The sequence below is a fragment of the Polypterus senegalus genome, chromosome 6, assembly GCF_016835505.1.
Source record: "Polypterus senegalus isolate Bchr_013 chromosome 6, ASM1683550v1, whole genome shotgun sequence".
NCBI lineage: Eukaryota > Metazoa > Chordata > Cladistia > Polypteriformes > Polypteridae > Polypterus > Polypterus senegalus.
In genome coordinates, this window is record NC_053159.1 from 31,649,578 (window position 1) to 31,673,173 (window position 23,596).

At 34.8% G+C, this 23,596-nt stretch overlaps 1 protein-coding gene across 4 annotated transcripts in view; it reads right to left on the bottom strand.

Moving 5' to 3' along the window:
- Positions 1-23,596, bottom strand: part of usp48 (ubiquitin specific peptidase 48) — a 63,853-nt gene that overhangs the window by 19,753 nt on the left and 20,504 nt on the right. For all 4 annotated transcript variants that reach the window (XM_039755766.1, XM_039755767.1, XM_039755765.1 and 1 more), the window contains exons 9-18: positions 19,545-19,724; positions 13,507-13,638; positions 12,979-13,128; positions 12,073-12,273; positions 11,871-11,985; positions 8,504-8,646; positions 8,297-8,365; positions 8,086-8,210; positions 3,216-3,338; positions 2,305-2,366 (exon numbers count right to left, since the gene is read on the bottom strand). In XM_039755766.1, the coding sequence (XP_039611700.1) occupies positions 2,305-2,366; positions 3,216-3,338; positions 8,086-8,210; positions 8,297-8,365; positions 8,504-8,646; positions 11,871-11,985; positions 12,073-12,273; positions 12,979-13,128; positions 13,507-13,638; positions 19,545-19,724 (1,300 nt within the window). The remainder of the gene's footprint in view (positions 1-2,304; positions 2,367-3,215; positions 3,339-8,085; positions 8,211-8,296; positions 8,366-8,503; positions 8,647-11,870; positions 11,986-12,072; positions 12,274-12,978; positions 13,129-13,506; positions 13,639-19,544; positions 19,725-23,596) is intronic.

Genomic DNA, 23,596 nt, shown 5'->3' on the forward strand with positions numbered 1-23,596 from the left:
GCAGCACATGTGCTTCATTGCCTTACCCTCAGTACTTCTGGAATAATAATAATAATAATAATGAAGGTATATTTAATTCAATAAGTATTGAATTAGGTAACTCATTGCTTTAAAAAGTAATGGGCAGCATAATGCACATCACACTACTGATTGTATTGCCAAGTTTACCACTGTACATTATGCTCATCAATACAAATATAGTGATTTCTGAAATACTGAGACAAATTATTTAAGCCAGGAGAAGGAATAAAGCGATTACCTGAATATTTGCCTATGAAAATATACTTTGTGGACGCTTCTAATTGTGGCTGCTGAAAAAGTGTGCGAAGCAAATACACGTGCAGGCTTGACAGAGTGTAATATGTGCAGACTACAAAATTCTCAACAATAATAACCCAATTGAAGGTTTACATGGCCACATCAGTTTATTTGCAGAGAAATCTACCTCTGATAATAATATTTCTCAGGGGCCAAATATCCCAAATTCTCTGATCAGAATAGGGGCATATTAGAAATCAGATATTAGTGACTAATTGGGTTACTGAAGTGAATGTAAACACTATGTGTCAGCACCCACTTTGTGTGCACCGATGACACTCCACCCATCCAAAGTGCAAATTTTACCATTAATGGTAATTGAACTGCTGTGGACTCACACCCAAAGCATCTCAGTTCGAAGATTTGTGTTGTTGTGAACTGCTGGTGGTGACCGGTGAACTAGTGTTTCTGGGTCAGGGGCAAGCGTTTTGCGGTGTGAGCTAAATTGAGAACTCAATCACACACAGACTGTCCCTAACCACTGAGAGAGATAAACTTTTCTGGTTATTTTTCATTGTGTCAGCCCCCACCTTTCTTAAGCAGTGTCGCCACTACAGCAGCCATCTGTTTTATTTGAGTTTCTAGCTATCTAAGGTAGCATCGGTCCACATTACCTCTAGGCTGTTCCAGTTCTTAGTGTTCTCTTTTAAACTCATTAATACCCAATGGGAAAGGTGCTGTATAATTAAAATGCATTATTATTATTATTAATAATAATAATAATAATGTTACACTAAACAAACATTTTAAGAAAGCAAAACTTATTACTCTAGAAACATGCTCCAATAAAGCCCAAAACTTTCAGGTACTTTGTATCTACTTTGTCATGAAGTGTTTGGCTTTGCAACAATAATTCTTTACTAAATTACTACTAACTGTATTCTAGTGGTACTATAGCATCATGGTATGTGTGCTCATATCACTCATGTCGTCTAATGTTCTGTAAACACATCAGTCCTTAGTTTGATATTTGGTAGTTATGTGCAAAGGAAAATGGAATAGTAAAATACCATTGTGTGACCATGTGAACAAATGTAACAGACCAACGTGTCAGCTCTTTCTGTTTAATAGTTAATCCGATCGATCCAACACTCTGCTTGTGTATAAAACACTCCCTATGTCTTGCAGTTTTGCTATTGACTATTATGTGCACCTTCAGAGTAATTAAAAGTGACATACTTAAACTACAATTTGCAATTAAAACACTCATCGAAAACACTGGTTTTACAGTTAATAGCTGTTACAGTCAAATGGAAGTACTTTGATAATTATAAAATAAAAATGTATTGTGACAATCGTTAAGCACAAAGAATCTTAGAAAATTACCAGATTACATATACATTTTATTTTTATTTATAGAAAACTAAACCACATTAAATAATTTTGATATGGCATTGTTTCAATTTACTTATTGTAACTCAAGTTGAAGAGAAACAACTTTCAGGTTTTTTAATTCAACCTTGAACAAAGAATTCAAAATTGTAAACTCGTTTGTAAAATGAACTCAAGCAACTGGGCAACAACACGCTTGGCCACAGAAATAAACAAGAAGCCAACTACTGATCCAGGCACTGCTAAATTTGTGATTACCACCCAATACTCCTTATGTGTCTAATACGCATTCTTTGCTAAACTGCACCACTAACACACCTGATTCATCAAATCACTATCTGTATATTTATTTATTTAATACATATAATCACTGAGGTATGCTGGGGTGAGGTTTGGGAACTAGACCTTTGCTCTTCTATCCATGCTGTATGATTTCAGCAAGTTTTTGCAAAATTCTTGTTACTTCTTATTTTATCAATATTTATTATTTTCTGTGTTCTCATGTTGTATAGTTTTTTCAAAAGAAAATAAATAAACCCCAGAAAACTAGCTTTAAAAATAGCTGTCTTAGCTAGAGTAAGACATATACACAGGACTTTATTTTAAACACATTTGTAACACAAAAATTCAGCATAAGGATACAAAATTTGTCACCTGATAAATTTTTTCCATTCTTCAACAAAAAACAAAGACACAATATACAGGTGATCTGTCTCCTTTAGGAAAAATATAATGGAAAACAAAATATATATTATTAAAACCAAATATTGATTAGGCAAATGTGAATGTTAAACCTTACTATTTCAAGTTAAGGTGCATTACACTGTAAGACAAAATAGTCCAGCAATTGTTTACTTGTAATACATGACATATTTCTGACTTGGCATTTTGCAGGTGCTTTGCATTAGCTAGCTTTATATCTATCTGTCTATTATGTATCCACTGCAACAGTGAATTTAAATGTATTCTGAATTGTAAAGATGTTTTGGGGGTAGGTGGTGTTGAAGCCTAGGCTGAAAAAACAGTGTAATAGCCAAGATTGATTGATTAGTGTGAAGGGGTCTTTTATCAGCTCTGTAATACATACTCTAACACATAGAAAAAATACACACACTGGGTCAATTACACTGTAATTGTGCTTAAATATGTTTCTGGAGTAACAAGGATACATTTAGAACTGCAGTCCATGCAGTCAATACCTGTATATTTTAGTTCTTTATCAAAACAAGCATGTATTGTAAGGCTGTGAACTGCTTATAAACCGTTTGTTTTAAAATTGGACTTGTATTCCTAACAACCACCATCACTGTCTTAATTGTTTAGACTTTTTAAATAATGAATCTGACATGTTATTTTACTGTAGTGTAACTGAATATCATTTTAATTAGGATGCCTAAAAAGCAACATACTCTTTTTAAATATCCAGTTTGAAATGGTTTTATTTTTTGTTACCTCAGAAATGTATTAATACATGTTCTAATCTAGTTCACAAAATGTGCCATATTAAATTATACATCAAAGTGTACTATTATTATTACTTTAATCTTTAAAAAGAAGTGTATTACCGTAGGCCATTTTTGTAAACTGGGTCGATTTTTGTCCTGAAAAAGATTAAGAAGAGCCATTTTCTGATCATTTGCTATCATTTTGTTTAATGCTTCACTTTCTTCACACTCTCTTTCCAATGTCTAAAAAAGAATAATTAAAATCAAACATTAATCAGGCAAAAATGAACAATTCTATAGCATCAATACATCAAAACTTCAAAACTTTCAGGAAAGTGCCTTGCACCAAATCCTTTATTTAAGAAATTGCTTTATATGAACAGTATTTAAAATAATACACAACCCAGAGCAAATATAAAACTGCTTCATCAATCTATTTCGAACTGGTAGCAAAAACAAGGAAAGGAGGAAAAGAGGCCCCGAAAGAGACAGCATTCCACTGAAAACTTTTATAAAACTGTTCCAATTTAAGCTCAAGCACAACAATTAAAATCTAAAACTGTCAGGTATGTCAGGTTTCACAAACCACTTTAGTGAACTGGCACTGACATGCTACTTTATAAGATGTATATTACAAGAGAATGATTGATCAATGACTGCATCATACGTTCAGACAATGTTTTAAAAAGCAGGCAGATAAGCAGTAACATAATGTGTATGCGTGCATGATAGGGCAAAACTAAGGAGGATCTTAATACAGCACAATGGTGGGCACTGGTATGAAGTGTATCAGGAACCCGTCAACCAGCTGGAACTTTCCAACACAGGTATATAAGGAATGGGACACCACCAAAAAATTGTTTGGGTTGGGGGAAGCAAAAAAAAAAAAAAAAAGTGGATGAAAACACACCTCTTTATAATGGATCTCAAATGGGGGAAAAAAAACTAAAGACAAAGGACTTTTTTTTTTTTTTTTTAAACCTATGGTGCCTTTTAGATCTTTCACTGTATGGCCTATTTACAAAATAATTACAAACACAGTAATAGTAGCTATGCTTCTTTGTTTCTGCAAAGGACTGAAACTTAGTTCCTGTTATTTATACCTGGGATGACACAGCAAGGATTATTTGTTTCACAAATGGAGTAACTGTATGCACCAAACATTAGTAAGATGTTTATCATTATTATTATTTTTTTTAACTTATTTGATGCCAAAGCAATTAACAAAAAAATATTTATACTTTAATTACAGTTGATGATTATTTTAAAATACAAATTTAAAAATAAAGAGAAACAGGGATGTTGAACAACTTCTCTGGTTAAAAATGAAAAATACAGCCAAACTGTAATAAGGGCTTTTCCCTTATTAAGAAGTGAAAGTGAATATGCTGTTGTTGTAAGTGATATGCAAAGATGACATAGGAATCTGAAAATACTTCGCCATGTTAAATAGTGCTTCCAGGTTAATATGATTCTGATTGGAGAGATTTAAAAATATGAATTTAAGTTTTAAATATTCAAACCACAATACAAATATTCATATACTAAAGTGTTGAAAGTTTGCAGCAGTACTTGAATTTCATATTGATACTTAACGTCAATCGATTATTTCTCTGTAAGAAGGAGAAGCAAAAGGGTGAGATAAATTTAATCTGAACATCTGCAGCCATACGAACATCAGCAGTTCCTTAATGAATAACCGTTTAAAAGCAATTTCCATTCTAACAAAAATCATTTTGTGATGCAAGTATTAAACTGTTTTTTTAACCAAATTTCCCAGGTCCAAATGTGTGTGGATAATGTATCAAACTGAAAAGATAATTTTTTATTGACCTGGTCAGGCAGTGTGCCCCACTAAATATCCAAATGAGTGCATGTGAATGGATACTGATCTTGCTAAGGTTAGCTGAGAATCAAGTTATAGTGCATGCAAACTTTCTAACATGGCTGCATTTACTGAGGGAAACTTTGAGTTAGATCCAAAAGAATGTAAATTTGCATACTGTTTTCTTGTCATTGTTTTCCTTTTCAATTTGAAAACCTGAATTATATCATAGCTGTAGGAATTAAAAAATGTTAATTCACTCGAGCTCCATATGCGCAAAGCATACAATTATACAACTTAAAATTATTTATCGAGCACATCTGTCTCGACTAAAACTCTCCAAAATGTATCCAGGGCATGATCCAACCTGTGAACGCTGCAAACTAGTTCCAGCCTCACTAGGTCACATGTTCTGGGCCTGCACCAAATTAACATTATTCTGGACAAAAATTTTTAATTACCTTTCAGATAGCCTTGGACTCACAATCCCTCCTAACCCATTAACAGCTGTGTTTGGGGTTCTTCCAGAGGGGCTTAAAGTGGAGAAAGACAAACTAATTGTGATTGCATTCACTACACTGTTGGCACGCAGACTTATTCTGATAAACTGGAAGAATCCAAACTCTCCTCTTTTAAGTCAGTGGGAAACTGATGTGTTATATTATTTGAAATTGGAAAAAATCAAATACTCAGTTAGAGGATCCGTACAGGCGTTTTTCAAAACATGGCAGGATCTAATCAGTAATATTTTAAAATAAGTTCATGAAGCATAGAGAATTTATTAATTTAGGTATGTTTAAAAGCTGTAAAATTTTTATGCCGTTTGGCTTGCTCTCTCTCTCAAGGGTGGGGATCGATCTGTTCTTAACTCTATTTTTCTTTTTGTAAAAACTTGATTGCTTTGTATGGAGTGCAATAAAATTAATAAAAAATAAATAAATAAAAAATAAATGTTAAATGCACCAGCTAAATCTTTGACACTGTATAAAGGGCTCTTACAGACTTTTGTTTTTTTTGTTTTAATTATGGGCACATGCCAGTCCCAGCTTACTGTTTTCAAACTGCATATTTGTGTTTGCATATTTAAATGTGGACAAAGGTACTACTTCTACCCATATAAAGTCAAGAAAACACAATAAAAAAAAAAAATTTTAAGTTTTTTTTTTTCTTAAGGTACAATGACAATGAATAAAATAAAATACAATAATGAATTTCGAATTTTGGGAAATGTCAATGGCTTAAAATAAAAGGGCCAATTTAGTTTGTTTAAACAAAATCACATAGTTTAGTACTGAAACACTGAAAAAATTGCAGTTGGACAACTGAGATTATTAAGAAATAATCAATGATCAAGCACCAACACGTTAACTTCTACAAAAAAAAAAAACAAAAAAAAAGTTGTGAATTATATGGCTTTCCTTTACCTAGTATATGGTTATAAAACAAAAGAACGGTAGGTGTTAATTAGATGTATATACAAAACGAAAAGTTGACTGACTTACTCAAATCACTAATCAACATAAACGCTAATTTTCGTTTAGTTAAATACTAAAATTTAGCAGAATGGTACATTGAGGCCAGAAGGATTTAAAAAACAAAAAAGACATTTTAATATATCAATACAGCTATACTTGGGTGAGGGGAACCTGCAACCAAAATAGAAAAACAAAATACCACAAATCTCAAATACGCCTTGATTGAGTTCATTAAAATTTGGTGACATTATACAAAAAAAGAAAATTAGCCAAAACGTGTTTTTTAATTGGCAATAAATTTATCATGTTAATATTTATTAATATTATGCTAACCTACATCCTGTGCACTGCACCAAGAGTGTGCTTTATGCAAATGAAGGACACGGCAGAAGTGATGGACAAGTCACATGAAGAGCAAAACTAACCAATAGGTTGGAGAGACAACTGAAGATAAGGACAGGAAAAATAAGACATGATCACATTTTGGGAAAAGCTGAATGATAAGCAAGGGCTGTTTTTTGGCTGTTGACTACTGACACTCATCTTGGTTATCTGTTCCATTCTGTTGACCACCTGAAGTATTTAGCACAGCAAAGCACTCTTACATGAACAATTGGTGAGCAGACCCAAAAATTTATTGAGTGCTACGAAATACTTTTACACAAATGACAAACACAACATTGCCCCAACAATGATAATGGGGGTTGGGTTTACGTGGTTACTGGTGGAGCTCTGAGAGACCTGGGTTCACAACCAAAGGGAGAAACACGTGATGATAACCGTGTGCCTCTTAGTGATGCAATAGATGCACGGTAGTCCAAAAGTACTGTGAGGAACCCAGAAGAACGGTGTGCAGTCACACATTCATGCAGCTTAGAGGCAGCACAGAGGATAACCCGTTTCAACTAAAAAATAATACAATTTTCTCTAATATTGTGTTTTACAATGACAATGAATAAAAGCTAAGTGACTAAGAAAACCAGAAAAAAGCAGAAACTGATGTAATGCAGGAAATGTTCTACTCATGGGCAATTGTGTATAGCATGTTCATGTGTAACCAGCTCCAGTGAATAATAATATTATTACTACTTATTATTTGACCAATGTCTTTATCCAAGGCAACTTCCAACATTTGAGATACAATTGGTTACATTTGTTTTTCCAATTGGAACATAGGCAAGTGAAGTCATACAACAACAACATTTATTTATATAGCACATTTTCATACAAAAAAATGTAGCGCAAAGTGCTTTACAAAATAGAGAATAGAAAAATAGAAGACACAGTAAAAAATAAAAATAAGTAAACATTAAGTAACATAGAATAAGTAAGGTCCGATGGCCAGGGTGGACAGAAAAAACAAAAATAAAATCTGTAGGGATTCCATACCATGAGACCGCCCAGTGCATACAGTGCAACACAGTCACACAGTGTCAGTAGCAGGATCTGAACCCACAACCACAAGGTCGGAAGTGTACTATGCCACACTGCCTGCCAAAAATACAATTTGCTTAACCAAAAAAAAAAAAAAAAAAAACAAATATTGTGTACAGAAGAGCACTTAGTTACTTCTGATACTCATGATTAACTTATGACAGTGTAACCGAGGACCGTTGTCTTATGAAATTTTCTAGGCAGGCAGAGGTGGATAACACAGCTAGTAAATGCTTATTTTTCATATTTTAATTACCTTGCATTTTGGGCAAGACTCCTGACTGGCAGGAAATTCAGGAGCTTTCGGAAAATATGTCTTCAGTCTGTTCCACACATCATTAGAAACCAGTTTTCTCTCATTTTCTGATGTACAAAGCCCACCTGTACAAAAGCAAATATTTTAGTGTAAAAGGATGTGAACTTATACTTAACACAACAAAAAATAATTGAATAAGAACCATACACACCATGTGAGCACAGAATATCTTCATTGAAGTTTAAATTTTCATCATCATTATCTTTTGTATCTCCTGCACCTGTTAAAAGGCAAAACATGTACTTATCACCCTGTAAAACTTACTTATGAACTAGGGTCACTTAAAACAAGAAAGCCAAAATGACAGAAACATGATTAAAAAGATAAAAATAAAACAATGTTAACTTTTAGCATTTACCTCCAACATCTAAGACAGAAATGCTCTCTCCATTTGCTTTGCCATTTGCATGCTTTAGTTCATCATCTTCCTCTTCTAACTGCTCAAGTGCTAACTGCCTCCAGCTTCGAAGAGAAGCTTTACCTATCCAATAACCCTGGTTGCTGTAAAAACGTATGAATGCTGTTATTGAACATACTGCATTTTATGACTCTTCATAGGTACAATGAATGCATAACTGTCTCAATATTGATATGCTACAAATATCTAAACAAAAAGCAATATAATCTTAAATTATGCTTATTGTTTTTTTCATTACTAATCTTTACACCACAAGAATGTTTTAAAAAGATTTTCACTACACAAGTATATTTTGTTTTGTTTTACACTGCGCTTAAGCAGTTAAAATGCAGATTTAAGAATTATTAAAATCAAATGCTTTCATTTTTAAAGAAACAGAATGAATACCTCATCCTCAAAATAGTTCTAAACTGCAAAAGCCTTGCAACAACATTAAAAAGTAACTAATGCCAAATTATATGTGTGAGTGATACCCTGTTCATATTTTGGTCATTTAAGTTTAATATAAATATATATCGTACAGCCAATACTTGTAATATGTTGGGAAGGTCAAAAATATTAAATATCTTAAATTACAGTATGAGGTCGCTCCTTCAAAAATATATATGCAGTTTCACTTTATCTAGTATTTATTTATTTATTATGAAATGGTATATTCAGTGCAGTGTGTTGGGTTTTCTGTATGTGTAGACTGTGCCCATTCTGGTGTCACTTTCAAACTAGGGAAACTAGATCTGTGAAGTAGCAGCACTATTGTTTCTCCAAATGTCAGAGCTTTTCAGTTGCTGATACTACATGGTTCTGTAAATCACAACACTAAACAGTTTCAGACATGTGCATGGTGGTCCACCCACAATGGTGTCTGTGAACAGCAAACTGAACAGAATTCCGTCTTTTACCTAGGAAAAATCATGCTAAGAATCTGTTTTATAATGTATTCCTTTTGTTGTCATTAATACACAGTACCTCAGAAACAATGAATGAGCATGTTCTGAAATTAAAACAATTGGTGCATCAAAGTGGATATGTTTGGCAGGTATTAAGGCATTTTGGACAAGTCATGAGCAGTGCCTGGTTGTCTCCACACATACCGCTTAGAATTAAGGCCAAAAAGTTCAATCTTGGTTTCATCAGACCAGAGAATCTTATTTCTCACCATCTCAGAGTCCTTCAGGTGTCTTTTAGCAAACTCCAAGATAGAATTTTTGGCCTTAATTCTAAGCGGTATGTGTGGAGACAACCAGGCACTGCTCATGACTCGTCCAATACAGTCCCCACAGTGAAGCATGGCGGTGGCAGCATCATGATGTGGGGGTGTTTTTCAGCTGCAGGGGCAGGACGACTGGTTGCAATCGAGGGAAAGATGAATGCGGCCAAGTACAGGGATATCCTGGACAAAAACCTTCTCCAGAGTGCTAAGGACCTCAGACTGGGCCGAAGGTTTACCTTCCAACAAGACAATGACCCTAAGCACACAGCTAAAATAACGAAGGAGTGGCTTCACAACAACTCTGTGACTGTTAATGAATGACCCAGCCAGAGCCCTGACTTAAACCCAATTGAGCATCTCTGGAGAGACCTAAAAATGGCTGTCCACCAACGTTTACCATCCAACCTGACAGAACTGGAGAGGATCTGCAAGGAGGAATGGCAGAGGATCCTCAAATTCAGGTGTGAAAAACTTGTTGCATCTTTCCCAAGAAGACTCATGGCTGTATTAGCTCAAAAGGGTGCTTCTACTAAATACTGAGCAAAGGGTCTGAATACTTAGGACCATGTGATATTTCAGTTTTTCTTTTTTAATAAATCTGCAACAATTTCAAAAATTCTTTTTTTTTTGTCTGTCAATATGGGGTGCTGTATGTACATTAATGAGGGAAAAAATTAATTCAAATGATTTTAGCAAATGGCTGCAATATAACAAAGAGTGAAAAATTGAAGGGGCTCTGAATACTTTCCGTACCCACTGTATGTACACCAGAATTATGAAAAAAGTTTAAATCTGAAATACACCAAACTTGCTCTTTTAATGGAATGCAGAATGACAACTTATGGTTGCTGAAGTTTTAATGTGCAATTGAGATTGATTAGAGTAGTAATAAGATTTTTATCTGGTGAATTCTGCTAAAAGGTAAAGCACTGCATGCTTTGGTTATGACTGTACACAATCATAACCAGAATAATCATTCTTACTACAAGGACATTTTAAGTTGTTCTTGTATTGGCCTTTCTAAAAGAAGACCTATACATCAACAACACGTAAGCAGCTCATTGATCAAACACCCACAAAGGGAAGATGACACTAAAGTCCATTACAGGCAATGCTTGTCACTTTAATCAAAGTGTAACTGAGTGCACTAAGGATGGCAATTCCCACTGGTAAAGAATGGCAGATAAATTTAAACAGGATGAATTTAATAAAAATTATATATTCTTTACCTCTTTGGCACATAAGTACCTTTAAATGTTTACTGGCTCAAAACATACCTGGAAATCTATAGATCTTTGGTTAGAAATAATAAATGAATTTCTTTGCCTTTGGGCATTAAACATCAAACTAGACTATTTTTTTTTTTATTTCTATGGAACTGTGTTTCACTTCTGAAACCTGATTCTAGCTTAATAAAAAAAAAGCATACACTTGTGAAGATAAAGTATTTACATATTTTTGAACAATAAAAAAAATTGCAGAAATGCAAAATTATTAAAAAAAAAAAAAAAAAGCCAAATTGTATCTTTGAATAACATGTTCTTTATCTCTGTCTATATCCATATATGTGGAAATTATTCATAAACCTTGCAAGCTAAGTTGAAGTACAAGTGACAAATTCTTACCTGATGTTCTACATTTAAAACAAGGAAACAAACTATTTAACAATTTAGATCGATACAGTTCAATTTATCTTCCAAGTAATAAAATGTGTTATAAATGTATTGTCTGCTGATTAATTCATTAAGTACTAACAGTGACTGCAATTTTATTCTGGTAAAGAGGATTAGGCAGGCCTGTTTTGTGTGCAGTGTTTTACTTTTAGTGTTGAGCTTACACAGCTGTTGTAGCACACAAAGAGTTGTAAAGGCAGATTAACAGCTGTTTAAACCTAAGATTTTACAGAATTGATTTTAATTGTACCCTTTAAAAATATTTTCATTAGTTCTGCTATATTATTCCTTTTTTCTGTTAAGCAGCTTAACATCAGTATGTATGAAATTTTTTTAAATAAGTTCTTGTTAACTAGTCTGTTAGAACTGGAGATCCCTTATATACTAAATTATAATTTAACTGTCCACAATATATACATCTTACCTATTGTTTACAATTTTTACCATGTTTGAAATAACTTTGTAATCTTCATTTAACTGGTTTTTCAATCTTAAGACCCTGCATCGCTCCACAACACATTCTCTACAAAGAGAAGAATCTGGAGAAAACAGAGTTAGAAACACCTATTACATAAATATTACAAACAAACTTGTAACTCCTAAGATTTTTTTTAATGAGTCCTTACTGTCTAATCTGGGACCACCTCCATATCTGTTGAAGAAGATGTCAGCAGCTTTTTGAGAAATTCGCTTAACATCTTCAATTTTATCTGGGTGAAGTTTTCCATGACAGCAGCTAAACTTTGAGTTATCAATAGGCTTTGTAACAGTAGAATCATCTAGCCACTTTCGCAACCACTCAAGGGGAATGAACTCAAAAGCCTGACCTTAAGGGAAAAATATACAATGCTAGTTACTTGCAACATAATCTTTATATCTATATGTATTCATAATCCATAAAAATACTCCTATTAAAGCATGCTTAAATAAAAATAAGCACTTAAGAAATTAAGGGAAGCTTCCTTCTCATTTCTAGTATGAATCTGTACTAAAACTAAAAAATGTATACTATTGTTACAAAAAGTACTACAACTTCAGTAAAAGTAAAAACTCTAAAAGTCTAAGGCATTTTTATTTTCAGTGAACACTGTGTATCTACACATCACGTGTCCACTTTCACACTTACACAAATTTAACAATGACTGAAGAGAAATCAACATTGGAAATATTAAATGCACATAAAAACTTGTGTAAATCAGCACTCAACTAGTTGACTGAATGTTATTTTAGAGCACTTTTCATTGCAGATCAAGATTCTGTTTATACTTTTCTCCTCAGCTTTCTGATGACAATTACTCAGATTTAAATGTTTCTGATACATTATATAACCATAAATATTTATGCAGCTTACATATTTGATCAATAAAAGTTTTACTTTCATCCCTATCAAAACATGACAATGTACACTGCAAAGACAAAGCAAGCTTATGTAACTAAAACAGTACAAGCTTATATAACTAAGCAAATAGAAAATAGAACATCTATCCAGCATTTGCTTGTTCTTGATCACGGTACTAGAATGTTTTACAGACCGTCTCCAGCAGGTAACAATTCGTAGATCTCCTTCACCTCTTCATGTTTTGCTTTGCCTTTGTCAACACTCTGTTTCCTCATTTCAGCCATTTCATGACACCACTCTTCAAACTTTCGGTTATCCCGATCCACTAACCTCTGCAGAAAGTCTGGTTAAGTAAACAATGAGAAGTAGCAAAAATCTAAGTACATGTTTACAAAATTATAACCTTTCTGTAAGTTTAATTTCTACATCTTCAGTGTAACATTAAGAGTGCTAACCTGCCTTGCTTAACTCTTATTTACACATTTTTTTGTTTACAAATAAATATACTTTTCAGTTAAAACCAAATAGAGAGAAAAAACAACACCTGGAATTCAGTAAAACAAATACATTTTTAAAATGTCACATTAATTTATGTTTACTATAAAAGGTATTATTGAGAAATGCTTATTATTTAACACATTTATTATTTTTACATGTACTGTAATTTAAAGAAGCTCCAATGTTGACTTATACTGTACACCTTCACTACTAAATTACATACCTGGAACTTGAACATTGGGCTCAGAATGGCTTACTTCTTCCACTTGGCGTTTATAAACCAACATATATGCATTCCGTGAAGAATGATATCCTTTAATGCATTTAGGTTTGCGTGTCTGGGATTTAGAAGGTTCTGCATAAGAGAGATGAAATGATTATCCATAGGATTAGCAAGTAACATCAAAGAATTTCTGTACTTTCATTGGTAAGTCTCCAGTTATTACATACTATACAAAGCGAATAAAATTCACAAGGAATCATAAAACATTTATCAAAAAATGCAATTTACATCTAACAATGTTCAGAAAAGAGGATACAAATAACCTACCTGATTATAGATTCACTTGTATCAAACTACTACAATCAGCTTTCAATATACTGAAAATTAATTTGGCTTAGATTTATATGCTAAGGAAAGTTGTCTGAGACATCACTTGCAATCTGTTAACTTCCCACATTGCGTACACACGAACTACTGGTTGGTGGTTCATAAGTAAAGTGGGATTGCTGTTATGTTGCTCAATCCAAAGCAGAAAAAAGTACGATAACCTCTTTTTTGTGAAAGTAAACAGTAATTTCACACATTAAACATGTACTGTAGTACTCCTAATATCATGTGTCTAGATTAAACAGCATCATCTTTATCACACAGGGAGACTTGAGCAACTAACCCAGAGACATGTAGGGCCTTTTTGTAATATACTATTTATCTGTCAGACTATTGGAAAACTCATTCATTTCAAAGACCCTGGATGCATTTGATACCATTTTTATTTTATACTGGAGGAGAGAACAGTCAATCATGGGGCATATGCATACACCTGGTATACTATGGAGAAGGCTTTTAACCTAACACTTGAAACAGGTGAGCATTCTTTACCACTTTCACAACTGTGTGTTGAAAACATGAATGTGGCTTATGAGTTAAAAACAACAGCTGCTAATAATAATCTGTTGTTAATCAACTCATGCATAAAGATCCTTCACTCTCAGAAATTCCCAATACCAATTGCGGTAGAATTAAGTTACAGAATTTTCAATAAATAGAAGTGTTCCGTGGAGTATTCTTACCAGCACTATGAAATGAATGTGACCAGCCAGCAATCCACCCTTTCCACTTCAAATCTACCCTGCCCCCCATTGTGCAAAAGCATACACACTATCTTTTGCTCATCCTCTTATGACAAACACACATACATAAAGACACATCATAGCATTTGAAATATTCAATAATGTCTATAATTAAAATGATTAATATAAAATGATTTTCATCCTTGTGGTACCTGTGGTAGAAATTATTTTGGCTTGTATCAATAAAGATATAAGAAATACTCTTACAATCTACTTCTCTCTTTCAAAAAGTCTCCCCTTAGACGACTTGAGGCAGCACTGGGAATAACACCTTTTGAACTGAAATTTCACATAAAGAATACGATACACTTCTTATCAAACTGTGTGCAGCATGGTTTAATTCCATTAAAAATGGGCACTGCACACATCTATTTTGAATAAATGTACTCAGGTCAAGCTACTAAATATTTGATATTGTCAGCTCCCTGCCTTGTGCTGCAATACATTTTTTAAATGTCTTACACTGAGCAATTCGGGGGGGTTGGGGTAGGCGAGGGGGGAGAAATCGCCTACCTCTTAGGCCTGGGATATAATTAACGATACATAACATGTACGCTTGAAGATGCTGAAGCTATGCAAGCAAAGTACTGACTATACTTCTACATGTACTTTAAGTAAATCTGGAGGATTTCACCAGGTGGCAGCACGAGAAATTATCGAGTTGAGGGAAGAAAGGAAAAAAAAAAAAAAGAAAAAAGATGGCAACAGTGACACAGACGATGGTATATGAGGCCTTTAAATGTATTGCATCATTACAATGGGAAATATGCAATGCTTGTATTGCCTATGCGAGAAATGGATGAAGAAAAGCACCATGAATAATAACAATAATACTACATTTTATTTATATAGCATCTTTCCCATGCTTCCAATGGTCAACAAGACTATCTAGTGTTGATGGAATAGGTGAAGACAGATAGAGGGACAGATATTTTTAAGGTTTCTGTAAAAAATTTGTCATTTACAGGTAAGAGGAGGGAGAGGGAATGAGACAGTGAAAAGTACTGCTTTATGGTCAGAGAGTCCCAAATCAGTGCTGTAAGTGTTGGCAACAGATAGTCCAGATGTACAGATCAGATCCAATATATGACCACCAGAGTGTCAAGTGTCAAGTCAAAACAGTCCAGTAAGGATAGGGAGTAATTTCTCAGTTTAGATGTGGAGATATCAATATGGATGTTGAAATCACCAAGAAGAATGACTCTCTGGGAAAAGGAACTTAAGTGGGTTAATAGTTCAGTCAGATCAGATAAGAAGGATGCAATGTATTTTGGAGGACAATAAAGAACAATGAGTAAGATAGGACCCGATTCCGTTATTAGTTTAAGAGCCAGACACTCAAAAGACAATGGACAATCAATTGGGATTGTTTTGATGTTTAACTCCACTCTGACAATTACTGCAAGTCCTCCGCCTTGTCTTGAGCTACTAGGCTCTGTGTAAAAAGTATAACCAGGTGGTGTCTCCTCCATAAGAGACATAAATTCATTTGGTTTTTGCTAAGTCTCCGTTAAGCACAGCACATGAAGTTTGGTGTCAATGATGTATTCTGACAGCACCAATGCTTGGCCATTAAGAGATTAGTTGATTAGAATTGTTTTTTGCACAGAGCCGTGAACGGAATTTATTTTCACATACTGTAAATTTGGCACACTGACACTTCTATTTCCCGGGCCATGAGTAGGACGACGTATTCCTGAGCAAATGCTGCCAGAGATCTTTTCATCTGCAGCCCGGCGGTGGCAGTGACCTGACCTTCGATGTACATATTTCGGGCGTGGCAAAATACCGGTGTCTTTTAGGATATTCCAGTCAGACCATTTGCTCTGGACAAACTGTTTAATATCAAGGAGTTTGTCGCAAGAGTATTTTAGCATGATACTTAGCAATACTTATCTGATAGCAGTGGAGAAGCAGCACAGCGGAGCTGGCGAGACGGGCGGGGTGTGGTGGCGCAGATGAGTGGCTATAGCAAAGCAGCAGAAAGCATAGCAGGAGGAGATAGCAGGATTTGGAGGTTCCAACATACAGCCACAGACAAGTTACACTGGGTATTACAGGCGTGATCACCCCAGAGCCACAAGCCAGGTGGGTGTGAACATCAGATCAGTTCTTAGTCATAAAGCACAATAAAATGAATCGAGAGCAGACCAGCATAGCAACTATAATCAAGGAGACAGATCATCCCAGGCTCCTAGTTCGCCAAGGTACAAAGAAATGTTCGTAGGTCTCGTCCCGTGATCCACAGATTCAGTTGTTTCCAGTCAAGGTAAAGTCCATAAAGTCTTTAAAAATTAATCAAAATCCATACAATTCGAGTCAGCTGCATCCACGAACTATACGTGCAATAAAAAAAATAAAACAAGCGTAAAAAAGTGCAGGATTAAAGCAAATTTTACGAAATGTGTTTCTAATAGGGAGGAGCAGCAGAATGCGTGTGCTAGCATCCCCTCCTCTGTCAAGTAATATTCGTGTGCCAGCATTTAAGTTTGATAATTTGCTTTACTGCATCAAACCATTCATTAAACATAGAATCACGCAGATTTTTCCTGTTGCAGCTGCATTGTGGCTTGCCGTCACATGTTGATAGTCAACAATGATGCGGATGTCACGCAAACAAAAGTTGAACACACACAAGACTCATATTTTTGCTGCTACTGCAACTCTCACAAGCGCTGCATTAATTTATGACGATGTGCTCAGAAGACTTGTCAAAAGAATGCTGGGAAAGTGTGGCAGTCACGATGCGTGCATGTACACATTCTGAGCGTGAAGTATAAACCGGCCCTTGGATAATACTAGAACTGCTATTACTCCTAATCCACCTCCTGTAGTGTTTGTTGGTAAAAGTGCATTGTGATTAATCTGCTATGACATTATGCACTACATCTCTCACTTGTAATCTCTTTCAATTTGATTGTAAATTTGCATTTCAAAGCTCTCCAGATTAGACAGACAGAACTATACTTGTCCCTGGGGGAAATTTGGCTTTTTACAGTATCTCTTTAAATAAATAAACTGATAGACCGATAACTAAAAATGTACATCACACTATGGTCTGAAAACACACCAGAATGAGTAAAAAAAACAAAAAAAATTAAAAAGAAAATTTCTGACTTGGCTGTCACAGGAGGCATTATGCAGATGTATTGCTGCTTGTATAAAGGAGCTCCAGCAATGTTTCATGATTGACTTCTGCTGAATGATTCGTTGGCTGAAAGTCAGTGTTAATGTGTCAGAGAAGAGGATGTGCAGCATTGTTCGTAATGGCAATCAGTTTTGTTTTAATTCTCTCCATAGCTATGACCTCCAGGGAACCCAGACTGCGTCCCATTACTGAGCCTGCCCTTTTAATTAGCTTGATGATTCGGTGGGCTTCTCTTGAAATGATGTTACCAGCCCAGCACAACGCAGTGTAGACAACTGCACTGGCTATCACAAAGTTGTAGAAGATGTGAAGGATGTCACTTCCCACATTTAAGGAATACACTGTCCTAAAGAAAAAAGAGCCTGCTTTGCTTTTTCTTGTATAGTTCCTCTGTTTTCCAAGACCAGTGCAGTCCAGGCACAGTCATTAATGTAGACCCCCAAGTACTTGTAGGAGTGGACCACCACTATATCCACTCCTCACAGGTGGCACAGTGGTAGTGCTGCTGCTTTGCAGTAAGGAGACTGTGGAAGATTGTGGGTTCGCTTCCCGGTTCCTCCCTGTGTGGATAGCTCTTGGAGTACTGAGAAAAAGCACTATATAAATGTAATGAATTATTATTATTATAGAGGCTAGCTAGATAGGTAGGGATTGTGTTGACTCAGAAATTGAATTGGACATGAATGTTTGTATCACTTTTTATATGTTCTTTTTTTTCTGTAACATACTTATTACAACATACTTTTATCCACATTAATAAAAGTAAATGTGTATCTGTCTATGTCCCTGGTCTGGTTGCTATGTCTCTGTCATTCCAAAAGATAATGAATCACAAACATTTTTAGTAATATAATGCTTTGCATTTGTCATTTCAATAGATGCTGCATAACCAACATTACATTGCTTTTACGAATTCCATCCCAAAAATGGCATATTATAGAGCCGTATGCATTGTATGATGCGCATTGCAAACATTAACGCTGAGGTGTATGTTGATTACTTAGATTTCTTAGACGGGTAGCATAGCTAGTATATCTAATAAAGTGGAAAAAAAGACAGTAATTAGTTTGCCACATAGATAGCACAGTGCAAAACAAATACAGAATAAACTAATCATTAGCACATTCTATTAGTGCATGAACAGCAAACATGGCTAATCACCTTAGACGGTACATACAATTTTGCTTCCTTATTAGCAAAGGAAGGATATCAATTACTTTTTTTATTAAACATTTATAATATTAGAATAATTTTTATATTGGGTTTTATTTTGCTTTGCAGATTATTCAGAGCTCTCAAATATCAAAATGTACATTTTCCACCATAAATCTACATAATTAAAGGAATACTCCTTTCAAATATTATGTTTTTATATGAATAATGTTTGATCTCATTATTTTATGCAGAATAAAGAGAAACAGATTATGTTAATATCAGATAAGAAGATGAAATTATATATTTTTCTTGACCATCACCACAAACAACACACAGGGTAAGTAACATATCAAAAAAAATATTTTTGGATAGAATATTCCTTGCTGTTGTTGTATAATTTATAGTAACAAGTGGCAAGGCTGGAGTGAGTGCTCACTTAGCACCTTTCAAAAGGCACAAACTTTCTGCTAGTAAAAGCAAAGGCAATGCATTAGTAAAAAAAACACCTTATCTGGTCTGTTTTTAGGTAAATATCAATCAAAGCATGTATAATTAAAATACAATCCTAGCTCATAGTAACAGGATACATTTTAAGCTTTTCTCACCTATATCTTCTTCACTTCCAAGTTGAAGTTTTTTTCCCTCCATTTTCTCAATCTCTTCATCATTAAATTTGTACCAGTCATTTGTTCTGCCATCTCGTAAATGAGCTATGTAGTGGCCAGAGTATGCACTAACCCCTCTGTGTATCAGCACTGCATTCAGCTCATAAACACACTTTTCATCTAGAAACAGAGACATACACAATACTTAAAGCATTGCACTACATAGAATATAATACACAAAAAAAAATAAAGAATTCACATATAGTACATATGTATACACATTTAACTAAATATGTATACATGAATATAATGTATACAGCACTCTTTTATTTCATAAATTGTACTTTACTTTTGACCCTGTTGTGATGCAAGATTTTGCATATAACTTGATAAATGTTATGTGTCTTTATTTATAATTTACGTAAAGCAATTTAATTTAGTGTTACTTTGGTGAGAGGCATTCATGTTTAGCCCCCATCTTCCCCATTACCCCCGGTTTTGACTGTCTCTTTGTGGATTTGGGGATGTGTCTTAAACCAGTTTGGCGAGTGTTTCTTTGCTAAAGTCTTTCTCTCATCCCCCACATAAAGCCAGGTTAGCTTAACATAAGGTCTTGGGGGGTTGCAGGTGTTATGTTGTACTATTTCCCCCATTGGTCTGAGATATGGCCATCTGGATTGGCTGTAGGGATTGGACAGAAAACCTATAAATTTGCTTTCTCAATCACATTCTCTCTTTCTAACAAACATATGATGAAAGAAGCATCTCTTGCTAACCTGTGATAATGTAGAAGTATCTTTCTCTTGTTAACAACTGATGAAGACCATCACACCATGAACTGAAGACAACACAATGAAGAGCACAGCTTCAGCCATTTTGAACAGACATATGGCTGAAAGCTGAGCACCAATGATGCCTTAACTAGAGACATTTTAAGTAACTACAAGTCTGTGTGCCACTTGAGTTACACATCACCATTTTATCAGGTTGTATGGTTGCCAATATTCAAATGTACTTTGCATTATGTTATTATTTATGAATATTATCAGTAATACATTATTTTATGTGTAACTCCTGCTTGTTTTTTTTTACTACCTCTAATTGCCTGAGGTTATAGATATAGAAGGGAAGGTGGGGATAAGTTATATACAGTGGTAAGTCTGTGAGATTAGGCATTCTAAGGCTACATATTAATAATACAATAGGGGAAAGTAGAGCAATATATATATATATATATTACTCTACCAAGATAAAACATGCCCAGTACTGCTTTTGTATTTTTTCATAGGATTTTATCATTAACCATATTTATTTTGGTAATTATACTTGCAAACTGGTCATGTCAAATTACCCAAAAAAGCAACATCATAACATTTGGTAATATCATCTAATGTCTTTTATCTCCTGCAACTCCTTTAAACATGAAGGTCATAAGCCATTTTTCCATCTTGATTACCAAGTGAATGCACTGCTCAAATAAATTAAGGGGACACATAAATGACACACTGAATCTTGGTGAATGAAATATTCAACTGGAAAATTTTTACTTAGTAATACTGTGTAATTCGTTGAGAACAAAATTATGTAACAACAGTCAATGGAAACCAAAATAACCAACCCAATGAGGGCTTGATTCAACATCATACCGAAACTCAAAATCCAAAGCCGAAATCACAAGCTGATCCAATTTGATTGAACTTCATCATTGTAACTCATAATGTAACTCAGTAGTGTGTATGGCATCCACATGCCTGCATGCACTTCCTACAACATCTGGGCATGCTCCTCATGAGATGGCAGATCATGTCCTTGGGGATCTCCTCCCAGACCTGGATCAGGGCATTAGTCAGCTCCTGGACAGTCTGTGGCACTACTTGGTGACACTGAATGTACCTAGATTTTCTCAATTGGATTCAGGTCTGGGGAACGTGGTGCCAGTAAATGGCATCATTGCCTTCGTCATCCAGGAACTGCCTACACACTTTGGCCACACATTGCCTTGCACCAGGAGGAACCTAGGGTCCACTGCATCATCTCGGTACTGTTTGCCTAGCATGTAGAGGTCTGTGCAATCCTCCAAGGATATGCCTCCCCAGACCATCAAATACCCACTGCCGGGCTGGATGGAGTAGACGATGTTGCAGGCTTTCTAACGTTCACTTTTTGTCTCTAGTCTCGTATGCCTGTTACATGTGCTCAGTGTGAATCTGCTCTTGTCAGGGAAGATAACAGATGCACCAACGGCAGAGCTACCAATTATGGTATTCTCTGGCGAAGGCCAAATGAGCTGTACAGCAATGGGCTGCGAGCACAGGTCCCACTAAAGAGTGTCAGACCCTTATGCCATGATCATGGAGTCTGTATTTGATATTTTGGTCAGAAATATGCACACCAGTACAAGGGACAATTTTCATTGTTGCTTTTGTAAGAATTACGAGTGGTATGCCTTTTTGTCACAAGTATAATTCATTTCAAATGCAGTATAACATTTCATCCTCAATTTCCATACACAATTAAAAGCAAAGTTGCTTGAGAAAATGGGAGAGACAGGAAATACTGTGCAAACTCCGACTAAGTGTTTAATCCTTGTCATAAAGATCAGCTTAAAATATAGCATACTTCCAACAGAAGAGAAGAAAGAAAGATGCAGAAATGATGTTGCCTCTTTAGGTGATACTTCAGGCAAGTTTCTCAAACTGATACAAGACATCTGTCAATCTTTGCATGAAATAATTGTTTTCTCTGCAGATGAAGCAGCAAATTAGCTACAACTTAATTTTTTCTCTCAAAATACCAACCTGAGAAATTCACATGTACAAAACAATGTGAGAAAATCCCCATCACAAGTGAATGCAACAAACTGGCGATGACTATTTTCAAAGAAAAAAAAACTGATGACAGAATGCAATAGTGCTGCCACTGCTACTGTCAGAAAGACACTTTGCAATTTGTCGGTAGAGGATATATTTTTTGTATAGGCATGACTGTACATAATAATTCTTTACAATTCTGTAGCACTTCATTGTCAATATTTAATAGTATAATACTAAAGACCCCAATAAAAACCCTTTGCTTGAAACACATTAACAACTATATTATAACATACAGTACATACTTATTATTTTAAAGTCTTGGTTTCAACATCATTCAATCATGTGAAAATCCTTGACATTGTTTATTCCTCTATTATTACATTATTATTGCTTATTGACTATTTTTCTAAAAATAATTTGTTTTAATATAGCTTTTTTGTTTTCTCATTTTATTATACTGTAGCTTTTGTACTGAATATTTAATTTTATTTAAAGATTGATTTCTTTGTGACTCATTGAGATATTTCAAACTATTTCATTTTTTCTGGTTCCATTGCTTCTGTTTGTTGTTTACTTTAGTATTTGGTTGGCTACATATATAAAAACTGTGTTTATTAATTTATGTAACTACAGCAGAACCCAGATCATCTGAGATAATGTGGGCTGATGCTAACTTAAAACTCTGATAAAACATAAGGCTGCAACCATTTCAGATTGAAATTATGGATATAAGAGTTTTTCAATGTATATGGCACAGCATCACTTTTAAGCATTGTTTCATACTTTAGTACTGTTGGATGAGTAATAACATTTTTTTGGACTTCAGCACCGGTGTAGTGAAAACCACCAGGTCTAATTCCAGCCTCCTTGGTGTGCCATGTCATCATGCCACACTTCGATTCATTTCTTTTGTTTGTAAGTGTGAAGTCCTGATCAAGTTGAAGAAATAACTACAAAACCCTGCTATGTTATTCCAGTCTCCTTGGTGTGCCGTGCCTTTGCATCGCACTATGCACCACTTCCCTCTTGATAACAGTACAGTGCTGATCATGTCAAAGCTGTAAATTTTTCCCTGTGAAGTCCCGATTGTATCAAAGTAACATGCACGCAGTACAGTATTTATGGCAAAGCTTTTATGAATTACTGTATTAAGAAAAGTCATGTATTACACTTACAGGTTTGCCTTGGATAATGATGCTTTATTTAATCTGGGCAATGATAATTGGGGTTCTACTATAG